Consider the following 19,995-nt stretch of genomic DNA (forward strand, 5'->3'; position numbering starts at 1 on the left):
GTAGAAAGTATTCTTCCTTTTATATCAAAGAAAAATGGGAAAAGGAATTGGAAGAAGAAATAACAGAGGAAGAGTGGTTTAATATCTGTAAAACACAGTGCACGTCCACTAGCTCCAGGATCTGGAGAGAGTTTAACTGGAAGAATATGGCCAGATTTTTTATTACCCCAAAGATTAGGAAAGGGGTGGTGTCTACTCAGCAGCCATGCTGGAGAGCATGTGGCCACATGGATGCTGATCATACACATATATTCTGGTCCTGTCAAAAGTTGAAGGGATACTGGGACAAAATATGGAGGGGTTTACAAAAGATAATAGGGTATGAGATACCAAAATCATGTAAGCTACTTTACTTGGGGAACTTAACACAAGATACGATACAGAAAGAAGATGAGTACCTTGTCAAAGTATTGCTGTCAGCTAGTAAAAAAACAATTACCAGAATGTGGTACAAAGTGGACCCTCCGACTGAGGAGCAGTGGATGTGCACTGTGGAAGAGATTTTTTTAATGGAGAAAATTACACATAAACTGAGACTACAAGAGGCACAATTCGAGGATAAATGTGAAAAATGGACTGATTACAGAAGACGAGAAGAGGACACCACCATTGCTACTGAACAAGGACACTGATATAAGGATGAGTGCTTAACTATGCATGTTTGATTTACCCTGACACTGTAATTGTTGAAAGAAAATTTGAATAAAAAATAAGTTACAAAAAAAAAAAGAAAAGATCGATTCTCCGATTTTAAATCGATTCTCATATTAATTCCTAAAAATCGATTAATATGTCTAAAGATCAATTTAAAAAAAAAAAAAAAGGTTTTTTTTCATCATTACATTACAACTTTTGGTACTTTTTTGTTTATGCCCAAAAAAGGAATCATTTGTTGGACACGAGAATAACTGGTGCCATGTTTTTGCCTTTAAATATGTTTAAAGGTATGAAAACATTAAAGTTTTCAGTTATAATTGCATAAATTGTCTATATTTCTTTGCTTTATATACTGTCTTGGGGTTACATTTGCATAAATGTTAAAAACCAAATTCTCATAAATGGGGAAAAAATAAAAGCGATTTCTTTCATCCTCTGTTTGCTGCCCTGGATGTGTTTGATAATTCTGACCCACGATGTTTCTGAAAGCAGTTCTATCAGCATTCTGGGAGGTGATTGGTCCTTACAGCATCATTAGCTGCCAATACTTGCTGTTGAATCTCAATATAATACTAGTATTAATATGTTGCAGAACTAGACAGTCATATAATTCATGCAACAGCTGAAAAAACAGTTTTATTAACAGTAACCCAAATCAATATCGGATCGAATTGGATCGAATCAAATCTTGATAATCGACTCTGAATCTTAAGAATCAGAATCGAATCGATTCTTCACATTTGAATCGATCCCCAGCCCTAATTACAATACTAACGCCGTTTACTAAGAACAGTATCAAGTAAATATGCATATGGAAGAGTATTAGGGCTATGCAGGAAAAAAAATATTTGAGAGGGGAAGATCTTTTTTTTATTGTGCACTTCGAGAAAAAAAGTCTAAATGGCGAGATTAATGTTGAAGTACAATTTTGAGAATAAAGTCGAAATTTTGTGAATTTTCTCAACATTTCAACTTTATTCACAAAATTTTGACTTTATTATTAAAATTGTATTTCAACCTTAATCTCAACATTTCAACTTTTTTCTCGAAGTGCATAATGGAAAAAAAAATCTTCCTCCTCTAAAATATTATTTATTTTTCTCCTGCCTGGCCCTAATACTCTTCCATATATGCATCTGTGTGATGCTCCTCAAAGAAAAAAAAAATCATCTTAATGGTGCAGTAAAGCAGCTGAGAACAGCAGCACATTGTAACTTTGTGCTTCAGCCTCCGATCATGGGACATCTTCCCAAGTCTGCCGTTGATAAGATCAGTCAAGAGATCCACAAACAAGTCCACATCGGTTTGTATTCAGTCCGTAAAGTCAGCAGTTTTATTATGAAGGTATAACATTAGATTTTATGCACATGTCTGTGACTGAAAATCACTTCCATTCATATGAAAACAGCAGCAAGTATTGTTATGTAATTGCAAGGTTGACTCCTGCATTAACTCACATTTGTCTCTGGTTCGACTAGATGGATTAACATTTATTCTTTCAATAAAAAGTAAATTAAAGTCGATAAAGTTTGATGAATTTTTAGGTAAAAAGAACAACAACAGCGTCTGCTATGATGTCGGCGTGTCTGCACCGGACATCATTTTACATCTGGACACTCCTGTACTCTGAGTCGGGAAGCCTGAACAGATGTCTGCACACACTGTGGACGCTACAACTATTGTCCATTTATCATCACTGTATTTTATTGTTCATTAAAATCAATTATTTTATCTCTATTTGAATATCTTCAACATGCATTCTGCTTGTAGGGGTACGGGGAACTCGAGTCTCCTGAATAAAATCTACGACTTCACCGCAGTCCATAATACACAGTTGCACTGAAGCAGTTTTGATGTGCAGACTGAACATCTGACTAATTGAAACTATAAGTTCGTCTACTCATTGAACAGAAGTCTTCTATTCAATGCCATTGTTGAGCCACATTTACGCTGCTTAGATCAGGTCAGGCATCTTGCATAATTTCCATCGTGCATTCAGAAACGCTCTCCTGCATACTGTGTTTATGATAAATGATTTGTGTTTGAGTTGCCTTTCAATGACCTCAAACCAGTCTAACCACATCTGGAAACAAAGCATTTTAGCCACCACTTCCTGGATGCTTCTTCCCTGATGAAACATTCTCAACCCTTCAGATGATTACGTGGTACAAGCCAGCAAATCAGTGTCTGAAATACTCAAACCCGTTTGTCTTGTACAACACACCTCGCAGCATTCTGAGTCGCTTCAATCACCTCTCTTCCCCATTATTAAGTCCACGTGTGTTTTGTGGATCTGGAGAAGGCATTTGACCGTGTCCCTCGTGTCATTCTGTGGGGGCTCAGTGAGTATGGAGTCCGGGGCCCTCTATTAAGGGCAGTCTGGTCTCTGTATGATCGGAGCAGGAGTTTGGTTCTCATTGCCGGCAGTAAGTCAGACTTGTTCCCGGTGCATGTTGGACTCCGGCAGGGCTGCCCTTTGTCACCGGTCCTGTTCATAATTTTTATGGACAGGATTTCTAGGCGCAGCCAGGGGCCGGAGGAGATCCGGTTTGGGAACCACAGGATTTCATCTCTGCTTTTTGCAGATGATGTTGTCCTGTTGGCTTCATCGGACCGGGACCTTCAGCATCTGCTGGGGCGGTTTGAGGCCGAGTGTGACGCGGCAGGGATGAGAATCAGAACCTCCAAAACCGAGGCCATGGTTCTCCACCGGGAAAGGGTGGCGTGCCTTCTCTGGGTGGGTGGAGAAGTCCTGCCTCAGGTGGAGGAGTTCAAGTATCTCGGGATCTTGTTTACGAGTGAGGGAACAATGGAGCGTGAGATTGACAGACGGATCGGTGCAGCGTCCGCAGTTATGCGGTCGATGGACCCGACCGTCGTGGTGAAGAAGGAGCTGAGTCAAAAGGCGAAGCTCTCGATTTACCGGTCAATCTATGCACCTACCCTCACCTATGGACACGAACTTTGGGTAGTGACCGAAAGGACAAGATCGCGGATACAAGCGGCCGAGATGAGTTTCCTCCGCAGGGTGGCTGGACGCTCCCTTAGAGATAGGGTGAGGAGTTCGGTCACCCGGGAGGAGCTCGGAGTTGAGCCGCTGCTCCTTCACATTGAGAGTCAGCTGAGGTGGCTTGGACATCTGTACCGGATCCTCCTGGACGCCTCCCTAGGGAGGTGTTCCAGGCATATCCCTCCTCCCTAGGGAGGTGTTCCAGGCATATCCCTCCTCCCTAAGGAGGTGTTCCAGGCATATCCCTCATCCCTAGGGAGGTGTTCCAGGCATGTCCCTCCTCCCTAGGGAGGTGTTCCAGGCATGTCCCTCCTCCCTAGGGAGGTGTTCCAGGCATGTCCCTCCTCCCTAAAGCCTGGCCGCATCCTGGTTCTTATTCAGGGAAGTTTCTGTTCAGGACATCTGTGCTGCGGCGAGTTGGTCCTCGCCTCTCACTTTTGTCCGTTTCTATATGCTGGACGTCTCCGCTCCGTGCGCGGCACGTGCGCTTCTTCTGTCCTGATTGGAACGGAATATTTGTCCCTGTGGGTTGGTGGACGCTGGATAAACTTGTCTGGGAATACGGGAGCAACCATGTCCCATAATGAGACATTGAGCAAAATAATGTGAAAGAGGACTTTAGGTTATTGACATAACCCCAGTTCTCTGAGTAATATGAGTGAGATGTCTCACCAGACAACCCTTCTTGCTTGGGCGAGTGAGAAGAGGTGTTTATCTTGAATGACGATGTGTCGTCCGCAGGGGATATCTAAAGCCGAGAACACACCAACCCGACGTCGCCCGCTGTCGGCCGACTGCTGTGTCGCCTCGCGTCGCCTGTGTCGGGCTGGGTCGGGCTAAAAAGAAGCACTAGACACACTGCAAAGACGACACCCAACGGCCAACTAGCACGTACGTTCTGCGCATGCGTGAGAGGTAATTCCCCTCCATACCAGCAGGCAGCGGTAGTCTGTATTCACTCAAAAAACAAGGGAAAACCAGAAGCTCTGGGAAGCCGTAAACAAAACAAATAGGCTTCATATTCACACCACATTTCCACACCACTCTCGCTACCACAATGCGTAAGAATAAAGAATCGGCACTGGCGTTGTCAGCACGCGGCCTTCAGCTTGTGGAAGAAGAAAAGAGCTTTGCTTTCTTAGCTTTGCTTTCTTAGCTTTGCTTTCTTAGCTTTGCTTTCTTAGCTTTGCTTTGCTTTCGTCACTTCCGTTTCTTCGCTACCTGAACAGCCAATCACAGAGTGAGCTGTTTGACCGACGGCTGACGCCGATTCGACATGTCGACTCGGCTGAAAAGCTGCTGACGGGCGGCCGACCTGTGGTGACGTGCGGGACACACCGGGGAAACTAGGCCGACAGACGCACCGACGCTCATCGACGGCCCAACGGCCGACAGTCGGCTTGGTGTGTCAGGGCCTTAAGGTAGGTGGTGCTACCTGCGGCGGACGGACACGTTTCACCAGCCAATCAGGATTGGCGTAATGAGAGTAATGTTTCTGAGGTCTGCAGCGGGGCGTGCATCCTATAGTGAGACATGGAGGGAAATATTATGAAAGACAACTTACCTTAATGAAGCTAACCCAGCTCTGGTGACAGTACCTAAAGTATCCACCAAGTGATGCTGGTATCTGGCTTCGGTCAATGTAGTTGGAGACTTCTGGGATGTCCTTCAGGAAGATTTTCTGCAAAACAAAGAAAAGCATTACTTGTCAAAGTCCGAACCGTACACGTGCTTCTGCACAGCAGGATTTTTGCGTAACCTACCCTGAAAGTAACTGTGCACGACTTCGACGGAGTCAGGAGTTTCAGCAACAGCTTCGCTACATCTTTCTTTTTGGGCTGAATGATGTACACACTGTGGACTTTCCGCTTGTGAAACTATTAAAATGGAAGTGAAAAAGAAAGGAAAAAGAAAAAAAGTTTCAAACATTTTGATTAGAAAAGTAAGCCAAAAAGATTTGTGTTGATATTTGTTACTATAGTTTGTGAGGCGAAAGGATGACGCCCCCTAGAAGTGCTGCAGTTCACTGAAATGACAAGCCGTTTATCAAAGACCTTCTATATTTTTAATGGATCGGCAATATTTACGCAAAAAGCTTTATGTCTGCTTTGACAGTGTCCCTGGGCAGGACGGGTTAAAACAAAATCAGACTTAAGAGAGGGCTTCATCCAATGACTATTTATTAAATAAAATAACCTAGTGACATGATTGCTGTTACATTCTTACCAAAACAGTTCAAGATGAATCCAGTTTTTTTATTCCGTTTAACCAAGGCCATATCATTAAATGATCAGGCGTGTGACCAGCCATGCATGAGCGCCCGGCCCCCCCTCGCAGGAATTCCACTATGACCAGCACAGACAGGACGTGCTGAGTCGTACTTCGCAGATCGGTTCAGGCTTCAGCTTCTCTGAATCAAGCAATGTTGCATAACGTTGCGCCGCAGGACAAACCTCTGCTAGTCAAGAGGGCTATCACAAGTTGAGCACGTCCCACCAGTGTGCTCACAGGACCCATGCATAATTCAGAGGTACAGTCGCTCAAATGCCCTGTTCCCTTCCAGTCTCTGAGAGGAACAACCTGCACACTGCAGGCCGTCGGGTTTGCGGTTTAACGTATAGCTTTTAGGACAACTGGTGTAAAAGAATCATGCGCAAAGACATTTCAACTTGTTAATAAAACAAAAAGAAAAGTAACGTAACATTTAGAGCAGATGGAGGATTGAGGTTCCTGGAGTTTACAATTCTAGCCTGGAAATCTTCAATATTCCCAGGTGAAACCCAAATGCATTTGCATTTTGGAGACCACTTCCAAAACAGGTGCTTGAGGGTTTGAATAATTTTGACATTAGTTGTATAATAGAACAAACAAGACCAGTGTGGGCAGCAGATGAGGACTGTACAGTTAGCCGTTGTTCAACCCTACGCTCCACCTCCCCATGTTGTGCACAGAGTTGTGTCACAGACGCTGCAGTGTGTCAGAGCAGCTGATTTCCTCTTCTCCATCCCCAGGACATGAGACGTCCCAGAGCAATATAGCAATGGTTTTGTCTCAACTGCAGCCGCGATTCCCCTCAGCGGCCCAGCTTTGTTTGTAGGCCCAATTACTTAAGGCGTTTCAGCTTTGCAACAAATGTCTCAAGTCGAAAACAACACCATGGTGGTAAAAACACAATACACCAAGTGCATGCTCTTTGCTGCAGATTAACCATTTAATCCAGATCACCAACACCGATGAACAAACAGCTTCCCTCATTGTCTTCCCTCCGCTCCTACACCCAGGCTGGTGGGCAGCTGGGATCTGCAGACTTCCTCAGGAACAATCATTCTGGTTTCCATCCCTCATAGTGTTACATAATGGAAATCACAGGACTGCTTATGCTCAAGGAATTTGTTAAACGGGATCGTTACTTGTCCGCTTGTTTCTGGCAACGCACCTTTCCCCTTCACAGATGTGCATCAGGGACTTGTTGGAAAGTAATTTACAGTCTGAATATATCTTGTCATTCTGGACATCAATAAATATACATATATATATATATATATATATATATATATATATATATATATATATATATATATATATATATATATATATATATATATATATATATATATATATATATATACATACACACATACATATATATATATATATATATATATATATATATATATATATATATATATACACACATACATATATACACACATACAGTATATACACACATACAGTATATATATATATATATATATATATATATATATATATATATACACACACACACATACATATATACACACATACAGTATATATATATACACACATACAGTATATATATATACCGGTATATATATATATATATATATATATATATATATATACATACACACATATACAGTATATATCAATGTTTTGATCTGCCACGATAATGTAATGAATTTAAAGAAACACCTCAAGTTGAGGGCTTTTCTCAGCAATTTTCAGGTGAGATTAGGTTAAATTGGTCAATTTAAAAAATCAAAATAAAATTGTATTTAAAAAAAAATAAAAAAAATCCCTTGACATCACTAGTTTTAGTACAGTTCAACTTTATTGTACCCGAAGGTACATTTGCCTTGCAATAAGGTGGCCTAGCAAGTCCAGCAACAAGACACCATCAGTACATGCATACAACATAAACCTAAACCATAATCACAACATAAAAGGCTAAAACCATATCTATTTATTTAGGAAGGTTGTGGCAGTAGGTATAAAACTATGTTTAAAACGTTTAGTTTGCATTGTGTTACTCTATATCTGCGTCCTGACTGAAGTAGCTGGAACTGGTCGTGTAGTGCAGTGGTCCCCAACCTTTTCTGTACCAGGACCGGTTTAATGTCTGACAATATTTTCACGGCCCAATCTAAAGGTGTAGCTGATAAAAACTAAATAAAATGACAAGATCGGCATTAAAAACTGTGGTATTTTCTCTATAGTAATAACAATATTTATTAATATTAATAATAATAATAAAACATCATTTTCAACTAAATAAAATAAAATAATGGAAATTGTAAATTACCTTTTAATATGAGTATTTCTATAAATGTGTATTTATGTTTGTTTTCTCATTAACGTTATTTAAAGCCAGGCTTTTATTTTATTTCTGTGAGACCGATATTTAGCACTTTTATTTTGAAGGCGTGTCGCCGAGACCTTGTAAACATCTGGCGCTTCGGACTTTAACGGTAAAGGTTTAACAGCAGTAGAAAGTTTGTCTGAAAGACTAAACTAGTGTCAGGAATGCTAAAGTGGAGCCTAACTGACACAAAAAGCACCTGCTGATAAGGATTTGTTTTCTTTGCAAATTTTATGCCGTATTGATGTCCAGCTTGAGTTTGGTTGCCATGGTTACTGTCATGTATTGTGGTTAGCGATAACTGTTATTACCGAGCAGCTGTGTTGGTCTGTATTTAAGTTAAATGAAACTTATATGAATGTAGAAAGACTAATTCTATTTTATTATATTCCTTTATAGCTCTTACAGTGTGTTTGCAGTGTATTTACATCCAAGGAATAAAAACATTGGGAACCATCAGTTTGAGAGTCAACCATCATCAGTCGGGGATGATACAGAAATTATTTTTTCTTTCTGTGCGGCCCGGTACCGAATGACCCACGGCCCGGGGGTTGGAGACCACTGGTGTAGCGGATGAGAGGTGTCTTTTAAAATAGATCCAGACAGCCTTTGCATCCGTCCAGATTAATCTGCTGCTCTTTCGTTATCTTAAAAATAAAGTCTAAAGTCATTCAGGGTTTTTGGCCCTAGGTTTAAAAGCCCAGCACTCATTTCTATGCCTCTTCAAGACATTCAAAACTCTTAAATATTAAATTATCTCATCACGCTTACGGTAAATCTTTGTTTTTAAGTAAAAATATTGAAAATGTGAGCTCATTTCTAACAATGACTTCCCAATCATCAGGATTACTTTTGAAGATACCAAGCACTGTGGCAAGATGTCCACCGAGCACACACTTTTGACAAACCCAAATAACAATAATGAAGTCAGTAGAAGGTGTTTGCTAAGGATGGGTGAAGCTACTGTGCCACTATGTTCAGCATCTTAGACACTGCCATCTTGGTGCAAGGAGTAAACGTCTTTACTATGAATATATTTTACCAAGTGACCACCATATTAATAGACTTGAAACCAGCAACCGAGAGTAAAACTTAATTATGGAATAATTTAAAAAATAAATAATAACAATCTATCAAAACCTGGCTGAGGTACCGGTCTATCATGCCTATATTTCAGCGTATACACTAGCTGAGCATTTTAGACAGGCTTCTTCTTCATGTCCATATCTCAGATCTCTCACTGCATCAAGGGTGTGTGAGCTAACCTGTTTGTGTGCTCTTGTTCTTCATTTATGTTGTTTGTCATTATTCAGAGTTATGTCATGGTTTTACTAATTGTTTGTACTCTGTGCTCTAGTGTTTTAATGTGTTCTCTTTCAATGTTTTTTATATATGCCATCAACCTGCCAGGGACTGCAGATGTAAATTAGCCTGTGTGGCTAAATCACATTTACACGATGGACTCAAGTGCTCATGTTAATTAATGTGCGTCCCTTTCTAAATACCGTATTTTCTGGACTATAAGCCGCTACTTTTTTCATAGATTTTCAACCGTGCGGCTTATACAAAGGTGTGGCTATTCTGTGGATTTTTCTTCCACCTCTCGGGGCGCTCTAACCGGAATTAGAATCAAAACTAAGACAAAATAAATGCAAAGAAGAATACGCTACTTTTTCTTTAGCAGATAGAAGTAGGTAGAAGCAGATTTCCAACAGATAAATAAATACCGGTTATTTTCTCTTGGTTCTGTCCCGTTTTAATCAGCAAAGTTGCTGCCGTGTTAAAAGACACTGTTAGGAAAGATCTATTTAGGTACAAACATGTACATCATTTACAGTTCAAAATCGTTCTGTACATGTAGTAAATATCTAATCTAACAACATAAATATCTGCGGCTTGCACATCTTTTTTTTTTTTTTTTTTTTTAAATAGAGCGGATGCGGCTTATAGTTCAGAAATTACGGTAAATAACTGAAATAAAGGGTCAGGCCAACAACATACAAATGGATGTAGTGTATTTTACTCTGCATGTGACTGATTTGTAGTCTGGAGGGAAACACTGGAAACAAGCTTCACAGACTTACCTCAAGCAGATGCAGAGTCTCGACGATAAACCTGGTGGTAGAGAGCGAGGCCTGCCTCAGATCAGCCACCACCGACAATAAACGCTGCTTTTCCTGCTTTTTACTGCGAACAGAGAGGTAGAGAGAGAGAACAACCCATCAGTCCACCTCCTGCTGGCCTTCAGACTCACGAGTACAGCAAACATCAGGTCGGTCTCGAGTCCACGTACTTGTGCACACACTGAAAATAGTTAATGAAGTCCACGACTTGTGCTTTGCTGAGTTCTGAGAGTCTGGCCTGAGCGTCCGCAGGGAAGATGACCAGAGGGCAGCCGTGCTGGTCAAACACACCTGCACACAGAGCACAACACCTCTCAGATCCACGGTAGTCCACGGGTTTTCAGCAGACGTCCTTGTTAGGTTAGGGGAGATTATCGGTTTTATGAGCTGTAATCTCAACATTTATTTTTTTTTTTAAACGTAGTTTTTATTTCAGTATCAGCAACTTATACATTCCTTTACATACACATTGTCTACCGTTTTCCATTTATTACATCTGTACTACCCACAGACTAGTTTGCACCATTTAATTAGCAAAGCAATAAAGATAAGAGTGAGACACAGAAGGAGAGGAAAATAAAAATAAATAAATGAATAAGCAAAGTACATAAAAATAATAAATAAGAAAAAATAAATAAATAAAAAGGGGGGGGGGGGGTGGGGGTGGGGGGGGGGTGGGGGAGGGTATTAGTGTGTGTGCATGAGTGTGTCTTATGTACAGTGTTGGGGTAGTTACTCAAAAAAAGTAATCCATTACATATTACTAGTTACTTTAAAAAAAGTAATCCCTTACACTACTTAGTTACTGGTTGCTGAAAGTAACTAGTTACATTACTAGTTACATTACTTTTGGATTACTCTGCAATATCACCTGAGCTGCACCATAACTCGATTGCCAATGAACAACATTTATACAGGACTGTCTCAGAAAATTTGAATATTGTGATTTTCTGTAATGCAATTACAAAAACAAAAATGTCATACATTCTGGATTTATTACAAATCAACTGAAATATTGCAAGCCCTTTATTATTTTAATATTGCTGATCATGGTTTACAATTTAAGAAAACTCAAATATCCTATCTCAAAAAATTAGAATATTCTGGGAATCTTAATCTTAAACTGTAAGCCATAATCAGCAATATTAAAATAATAAAAGGCTTGCAATATTTCAGTTGATTTGTAAGGAATCCAGAATGTATGACATTTTTGTTATTTTAAATTGCATTACAGAAAATAAAGAACTTTATCACAATATTCTAATTTTCTGAGACAGTCCTGTAGTTGGAACTTTATTACTGCAGTGCCCAGATCAGCACCAGAAGTCCCGTAAAATCCCGTAAAACCCCGTAAGATCACGTTAAAGGCTGATTTATGGTTCCGCGTTACACCAACGCAGAACTTACGGCGTAGGGTATGCGGCGACGCGCACCGTAAGGTGTGTGTCGCTGCGTACCCTACGCCGTAGGCACTGCGTCGATTTAACGCGGAACCATAAATCAGCCTTAAATCAGACAAGTGTTGCAGCGCATGGGGAAGACGCATGAAAGGCAAGTTTGATTTTCTTTTCTGTTCTCCCGTTCTACATGTAGTTGAAAAGCTTAAAGTAACTAAAGTAACGTATTTTTTCTTGTCTTAGAGTAACTATAACGGGATTACCCAAATTACAACTGTAACGCGTTACATTACTGCGTTACTGGCGAATGTAATCTCGTTACAGTAACGCGTTACTTTGTAACGCGTTACACCCAACACTGCTTATGTATTCCTTAGAATGTGTAGGAGAGTCCATTCATTGCGTTAACAGAGCCACGGCAGACTCCACGTTTTAAGAAAAACACTTTTTGAAGTCTAAGAGAGTATGTTATCTGTTCCATCTAAAGGATTTCCCATACTTTTTCAGTCCACATGTTGTATGTAGGTCAGATTTTAACCACTTAATAGTGATGCACTTAGTTGCTGCTGTCAGTAATATCTGTAAGATATTTTTACCTCTACCCTCAATTCCTTCGGATCTTTTACGAGATCTTGATTAAATACTACTGAAAAGGGCCCCAAACACATCTTCCCAATATGTATTTCACTTTGAGCATGTCCAGAATATGTGAGTGTGGTTGCCCATCTGCATGCCACAGTTTCTTCAGCATTTATTAGAGTGTGTCGGACCCATTTTGCCCACTATTTCTGGTGTCTGAAAGAACCTTGTGATCACCTAAGGACAATATAATCTAAGAGGAAAACTACATTTTAAACAACCTTGTGAACGTACTGCTCTTAAAAGCATGTGCATATCAGTCTGTGGGGGAACTTGTGGAATGGTCTTGATGAAGAAATCAAATGAAGCACTAACTTTATACAGTTTAAAAACACGTACTAGAAAGCAATTCTTTACAAATATAAAAATGGGGACCTCTAAAGAACTCAATGTGCCTTCCATATGTATTTCTATGATTGTTATTTTGTTCCTTGTGGGATGGATCATATACGATACAAATGTAACTGCCTGCATTCATGACTGGTCATGGATCATCGTAGAGGTGACTGGGAGATGGGATTTTTGAATTTAGGATATTGTAGGAGACCGGTTCAATTATGCCTTGATCTTGTTTATTGGTTGTTTGTGTTGTATTTATTTTTTGTTATTTTGTCATTGTCATTTGGCATCTATGATATGATATTGTGAGGAAGGGACAGGACTAAATAAGCATTCTGCTTCCTCCTGTTCCCTCTCAAACACATTGTTTTGCTTATGTGTTTTATTTTTGGATGAGACTGTTAAATTGTTTTGCTATTTTTTAATATTTTGATGCTTTTAATTTGATGGGTTTTGTTGTGGATCGAGACAAAGCCAACAGTAAACAATAAAAAACCTTCCATTTGTATTCCCTCCAGTTATTTGAATTAGTGACTACGTGTGCTTCTGTGTATGTTTCCTCCCATATGTCCTGTGATATATCCATATTCATTTCAATTTCGCATCTTTCTTTTATCCTTATTGTATTGTTTAAATCCATGCCTAAGAATGCTTCATAGAAAAGTCCAATCACTTTCTTATAATCTCAACATTTTTATACATTATTGACAGAGGTGTCAAGTAACAAAGTACAAATACTTCATTACCTTACTTAAGTAGAAATTTGGGTTATCTATACTTCACTGGAGTAATTCTTTTTCAGACGACTTTTTACTTTTACTCCTTACATTTTCACACAATGATCTGTACTTTTTACTCCTTACATTTTGAAAACAGCCTCGTTACTCTATTTCATTTCGGCCTTTAATAAAAACTATCTAGTTAAATTGCTCCATCCGGATAGAGTGAATTTGGTTGTGGTTGTTTCAGATGTTCTTGTCCAGTTTTGTTCTTACATCCGTTCCCTCAGAATAAAGGTTAGGATAAATGATAACATGCCTCTGAAGTTTGACTTTTTGCACCATTACAATACTTATAGCCAACTAGTCATCATATCTCCTGCTCTCTGAAACACATGTTAATGCTCAATAGTACACATATATGGTTCTTTAATATATTTGCATTATACTAAGATGCATTCATTTTCAATGGCTTTTGTCCTTCATGGCTTTTTTCCCCCTTACATTACTTTTACTTTTATACTTTAAGTAGTTTTGAAACCAGTACTTTTATACTTTTACTTGAGTAAAAAACTTGAGTTGATACTTCAACTTCTACAGGAGTATTTTTAAACTCTAGTATCTATACTTCTACCTGAGTAATGAATGTGAATACTTTTGACACCTCTGATTATTGACCAGGTTTCCCGTCGTACAACACATAAATGCAGTGTTTGAAAGCGGGTGAAGGTGTTGCGGGTGAATATCTACCGGGGAACGTGACGGCTCCGGAGCGGAGCACCTGGTCCTGGGGCAGCGGGGGGGGCACCGGTCCCGGCTCCGGCCAGCCTGTCGGGGTTGGGAGGAAACACTTAGTTACATGAAACTCGAGCAGCCTTGCTTCACGAGCCCTTGACGAGCCGCGACTCCACCACGGCAGTTTCTCTAGTTTGTCTGTCTCTGCGGATGAAAACACCCGCATGTCGCCCAGCACTTGTTCCCTACCTGTTGCGTGGCGGCTCATCCTTAACGTCTTTGCACAGAGTTTATGTCCCCACGTTTCGGTCAGCGGTTAACAACAAACTTTCTCCACGCTTTGGATTCAGGCTTAAGAAAAACAACTCCCCAGTGAACAGTTTTACTGCGAGGATGGACCCTCCGAGCAGGTGAACGGCGCCCGCCTGTCGTCCGTCTCCGCCATCTTTCCCCGGGTCCCCATCGACTGGCTGCCGGTCACCCCGCTAGCGGACGGACGCTCGGGGGTTTTATAGCAGGCGGAGTCAACTCACAAGGGGCGGGGACAAGTTCTAGGGGGCGGGGCAAGAGAGGAGCCCAGGCCCCTGCTCAAACTGCTGAGTAGCGAACAGTGGGATGATTTATGGCCAAGTGTGCCCCATTGTTCAAACTTTTTGGAGTGATATGTGTAATTTTGTGTCTGAAAGAATTGATATTGATTTTAATTTATTTTGGAAGGATGTGTTGTTTGGTGTTTTTGACCATGTAACAATTAGAACAAAGCCAAAAGAAACATTTATTATTAATTTGTTGATTATCCTCCTCGCAAAATTTCACATCCACAAATCCAAATTCTTACGCAAAAAACCCTCTTTTTTTACTTTTCATTGTGAATTAAAACAGTATCTGGACTCTATTAAGTTTTCTACTAATTCAAAAGCAATCAAAACCATACATGTATGTAAATGTTTTGGCTTTCTGTTATAATTTCATTTATTTGAGTTATACTCTTTATATGCATAATTTTAAGTTTTGTTACCATTGTACTGTTTTGCAAATGTTAAATAAAAAAAAAAATTAAAAAAAAAGATTTATGGCCAAGTACCGACTAAAGGCTGATTTATGGTTCCGCGTTACACCAACGCAGAGCCTACGGCGTAGGGTACGCGGAGACGCACACTGTACGGTGCCGTAGCCATAGGCTACGCCGTCGATTTAATGCGGAACCATAATTCAGGCTTAAAGCCAGGACGTATCAAGGACTGGATGTCCAGAAATTACTTGCTTCTAAATTCAGATAAAACAGAGGTTATCATTCTTGGTCCAGAGCATCTTAGGAAGGGACTAGATGGTGTTGCAGAAAAACTACTTCATGCGTTTGTATCTTCTAGACTGGATTACTGTAATGTGTTGTTAGCAGGATGTCCAAGTAATTTGCTGAATAGGCTCCAGCTGATCCAGAATGCAGCAGCACGAGTGCTGACAGGAATCAGTAGGAGAGACCACGTCTCTCCAGTGTTAACGTCGCTCCATTGGCTCCCCGTAAAATTCAGAATTCAATTTAAAATTGTATTACTTGCATATAAAGCCCAAAACGGCTTAGCTCCGCAGTATTTACAAGATTTGATAGTGCCTTATGTTCCTGGCAGAGCTCTCCGCTCCCAGGGTGCAGGTTTACTCGTAGTTCCTAGAGTATCTAAATGTAGATTTGGAGGGCGGGCGTTCTGCTATCAGGCACCATTACTTTGGAACCAACTTCCAATCTGGGTTAAGGAGGCTGACACCACCTCCACCTTTAAAACTAAACTTAAAACCTTTCTGTTTAGTAAAGCCTATAGTGAGTGTTTAGTAAACCTCTAGCTGGTGTTGGTAAATCTCTAGGTAGTGTAAACTGTAGTGTGTTAGAGTCAGTAGTCATAGTTGCAGCTATAGAACAAAACTATAACAGTTAGTCTCAAATATAGCTTCGCGGTAGATATGCTGCTATAGGCTTATGCCACAGGGGGGCACCGACATGATCCGCTGGGCGGTGCCTCTCACCCTTCTTCTCCTCTCCTTTTCCCTGCCTCTCTGGCCTGTGTTCCCGTATGTGTAAAAATGGGGTGAGTATGTGTAAAGGTACTGCAACTACAGACAAGGCAGCAGGGGGCAGAGATGGAAGGGTATCATCTAAATAAATGATCCAAAAGCATGGAGGCGTTCATCATTTAAGTCGACTAGTCTCTGACAGATACGTTTCCTGTCCAATGCATCCAATTTTTCTTGATGCACGTGGCAAATGGCAATGTTGTTTAGCCGGGTCTGCGTCATTGTTGTTCTTAGCCATGTCTTTAGACGTCTCAAGGCGCTGAAACTTCGCTCTGCCTCCGCTGAGGAGGCAGGAACAACCATCAGCAGTCTCAAGAGGACCTCAACTTGCCTGAAAAGATGTCGCACCTCTGGCACCATTTCCCGGAAAATGTCTGCTACCTCTGAGGAAGATGTATAAGTGTAATTGGCCCGGAACATTTGCAGCTGCACTTCTAAAGCCATGGCATTCAGCTCTGGGTATTCATCTTGGACTGCATCAATCTTCCCAGAGATGAGTACGTCTTCTAATTTTTGCAGCCTTTGAAGCCCCTCCTGACTGAAACGCTCAGTGCACTGCACCAAAGCAGTGTCCAAGGATCTGAAGTACTGCATTCTGTAGTACGCCTGGGCAGTGGAATGACAATGTGGTGTGGCTGAACCAGTGAAGCGCTTCGGTGGCATCCGTACATGAGGCATCTTGATGGGCTGCAGGTTTAGAGATGTTACAACCTGAGATGCTTTGGAGTACAGCTGGTCAAAGTGCTCTTCACATCTTTTGGCCTGGATGCTTCTCGTCACATGCTCTACAGCAGCCAGCATCCCTGATGCTGTTTGTCTTCTCTGCTGCAGAGAAAAGTTCAGCTCCTCCAACACAGCCATGACATCTTCTGCAAGAACGATGCCGAGAATGGTATTGCCCCTCAAAAAGCTGTCATGAAGGCCACTTGCTTTTGCAGACATTTCCATCGTGGTGCATCGGGACATTTCTTCTGTGGCTGTGAGCACAGAGTTGTATTGGGTTAAATATATTATATTTGGTGCCTAACTGTTTCCCAAGTATATTAGTGCGTGTGTGAATGAATAATTAAGACGTAAAACGTAAATTTCTTTGTAGAAAGGCGCTTTATGAAAATAAGTAAATTTACTTGTATTAGTTTACAGTGCAGTCATGCCACATCCAATATGGCGGCGACGTTGACGTATCGCAGCAACGATAGACATATAAACGTAGACGCCCCTTTTTATTTTGTTTTTTATTATGTTTCTATAATACATCCATGAGACGCCCCATGTCAACGTCGTCGCCATATTGGATGTGGCAAGACTGCGTACCGGGTGAAGGCTGATTTATGGTCCCGCGTTACAACAACGCAGAGCCTACGCCGTAGACTACGCCGTAGGCTACGGCGTAGGCTCTGCGTCGATTTAAGGCGGAACCATAATTCAGGCTTTATGGGAACATATCGGAGAACAACCAGAAGAAAATAGAGTGGATTAAAAATAAAAGTTAAGTACTGAGCTACATGTGTCTCCCGTCTGGGCCATTGCAGACTCATTGCCTGAGCATGAAGACCAAACATACCCGCCATCTCTTTGTTCTAATTTACGCGCGCGGCGGCAGCTCGTTGTGTCGCATTAAATGTAGTTCGGGCGTAATACCTGCTTTGAGCTGGTGAAATTAAACGAAAAAAAATAAATAAATAGATAAATTAAACAATTCCTCGAGGCAGAAAAAAATCCTCGATCATTTTTTGTAATCAAATTACTCGAATTATTCGAGGAATCGTTTCAGCCCTACTTGAAAAACTTTAAAAAAATATGTTTATGTGAAATATGCTTTGTTGATGAGAAAATATGTTTCTCTATTTTTCTTATTTTTGTGAGGGGGGATATATGTTTTTCAACGACACAATGGGCGCATTGCATCATTGGGCGCGCGGCACATTTAAAAAATAATAATAAGACGTTTATATGCACCTAAATTAGGTGCATATAAACGTCTAATTTATATAAACGACGTTTATATAGGCTGCCATTGTTTATATAATAATTGCTTGGGGGTTTATGTTTATGTTTATGTTTAAATGTTTAAATGTTATGTTTGTTTAAAGTACACATGCACATGTACACATGTAACAGAGTCGATTTTCCACTTATTTGTTTTTTTTGTTTGTCTTGCTTCTGCCATTATTGCTTTTCATTCAGTTATGGCAGAGGGAGATACTTTTGAGGTTCAGGATATGGCTGGTTGCAGGCATATTGAACAAAATTCCTGTCAGCAAAACATTTATTTTCATTATCTAAGTATCAATATAGGATGTTATTCAAATGGTAGAAGAAGAAATAGCACTTGACCTCATCTCGTGGAACACTGACTGGAAATTCAGTTTCAGTACAATTCTCGATTTGGGATATAGAGCAGACATTTGGCCACAGCTAGTGCAACCTTCGAGATAGAAAGGCCATCTTGGACTCAAATGAAAGCTTATGAATTAAGGAAGTTTTCTATATACATGGTAGGCATAGATATTCTCCATAAAGTACTGAAAAATATTGATTTTCCTGAGAATTTATTAGGCGAGCAGTACTTTTTTTTGTCTTTTTTGGGATGTTGAGAGTGATATCTTAAAATAGAGTTGCAGCAAGGCCCAGAATATTATTTCCCTGTCTTCCCCTATGTGTCAACATACTCTCTGCAAATATTTAGGTACTACAATGGCATTAATAGTCATAGAACTATAAAATTTGGCAGAGAGTTAAGAGAGCGCTTTTGTAGGCCCAGTTGGTCACAGTGGTGCAGTTGGTCACAGTGAGAAGATCCACCCTATTACCATCCAGAGAGTAGCACGGCAACTCTCTGTGGTAATACACAGCACCAGGTGCACTGCTTGGACTGAGCTGGGCAGCATTGGGGTAACTGTCATCCAGCTGCTGCAGCATCTCCTGGGACTCGGTGTAAGAAAAAGGATAGAGAAGTAGGTGGTAGCTCCTCGCACTTCCAAGAGCCGATGAGTGAATGAAGAGATGAACTGGTTATCCACAATCTTAGATGTGGGTCGGCCCCGAATTCTTTCCCATCGGTTTTTGCCAGGTAATGTGCGCACGAGGGGAGCCATGCCCTGGCTGTACAACTTCCTCTGATTGTTCATGTTCATCACATTAATCTTCAGTAACTTCCCTGATGTTGCCCCCCGCACACTGAAGTAAAACCATGATCTGTTTCCATTCTCGTGCTCCGTCCCACCGCAGTCCGGCTGCGTCCACACATTGAACTCATAGTCGGGGTAAGCTGTCCCCCCGAGGAGGAGCTCCCACTGGAGGCCGTATCAGAGGGAGGGCTTGTCTTGCGCTTCTCCACCTTTTCAACTCGTGCCAGGTTTCCTGAGTCAAACTTGGAGCTAAACACAATGTTACCAAAGCGAGCCTCCATGACTAGGACCTCTGGCCTCTTTCACTGTTGTCCAACCAGTTAAATGTCAGTCAGAAGTCTGACACAGACAACCTACGTCTTTTCCCGTCCCCGAATGAGTATATAATCATCCTTACGAGGTTATTTTCGATCGATGATCATTTTTGTTGTCAATGTCCTTCCCAAGCCTCAATTCATCTGCTGAGTGCCTCCGGAGGCGGGGTAGGTCTGTGGAGGACCCCAGTACAGAAGTGGTCATGATGTTTATTAATCACTGTCCTGACCCCAGCCTCGCAT

At 41.0% G+C, this 19,995-nt stretch overlaps 1 protein-coding gene across 1 annotated transcript in view; it reads right to left on the reverse strand.

Annotated features, from left to right (window-relative positions):
- si:ch211-241j12.4 (uncharacterized protein KIAA1755) overlaps positions 1–14,724 on the reverse strand; it is a 26,337-nt gene extending 11,613 nt beyond the window's left edge. Inside the window, exons 1-6 of the mRNA XM_061707463.1 lie at positions 14,490–14,724; positions 14,256–14,333; positions 10,582–10,702; positions 10,373–10,475; positions 5,431–5,544; positions 5,232–5,348 (exon numbers count right to left, since the gene is read on the reverse strand). Coding sequence (XP_061563447.1) covers positions 5,232–5,348; positions 5,431–5,544; positions 10,373–10,475; positions 10,582–10,702; positions 14,256–14,333; positions 14,490–14,508 — 552 coding nt within the window. The 5' untranslated portion in view covers positions 14,509–14,724. The remainder of the gene's footprint in view (positions 1–5,231; positions 5,349–5,430; positions 5,545–10,372; positions 10,476–10,581; positions 10,703–14,255; positions 14,334–14,489) is intronic.
- Positions 14,725–19,995: the final 5,271 nt, after the last annotated feature.

The sequence above is a fragment of the Cololabis saira genome, chromosome 18, assembly GCF_033807715.1.
Source record: "Cololabis saira isolate AMF1-May2022 chromosome 18, fColSai1.1, whole genome shotgun sequence".
NCBI classification, from domain to species: Eukaryota; Metazoa; Chordata; class Actinopteri; order Beloniformes; family Belonidae; genus Cololabis; species Cololabis saira.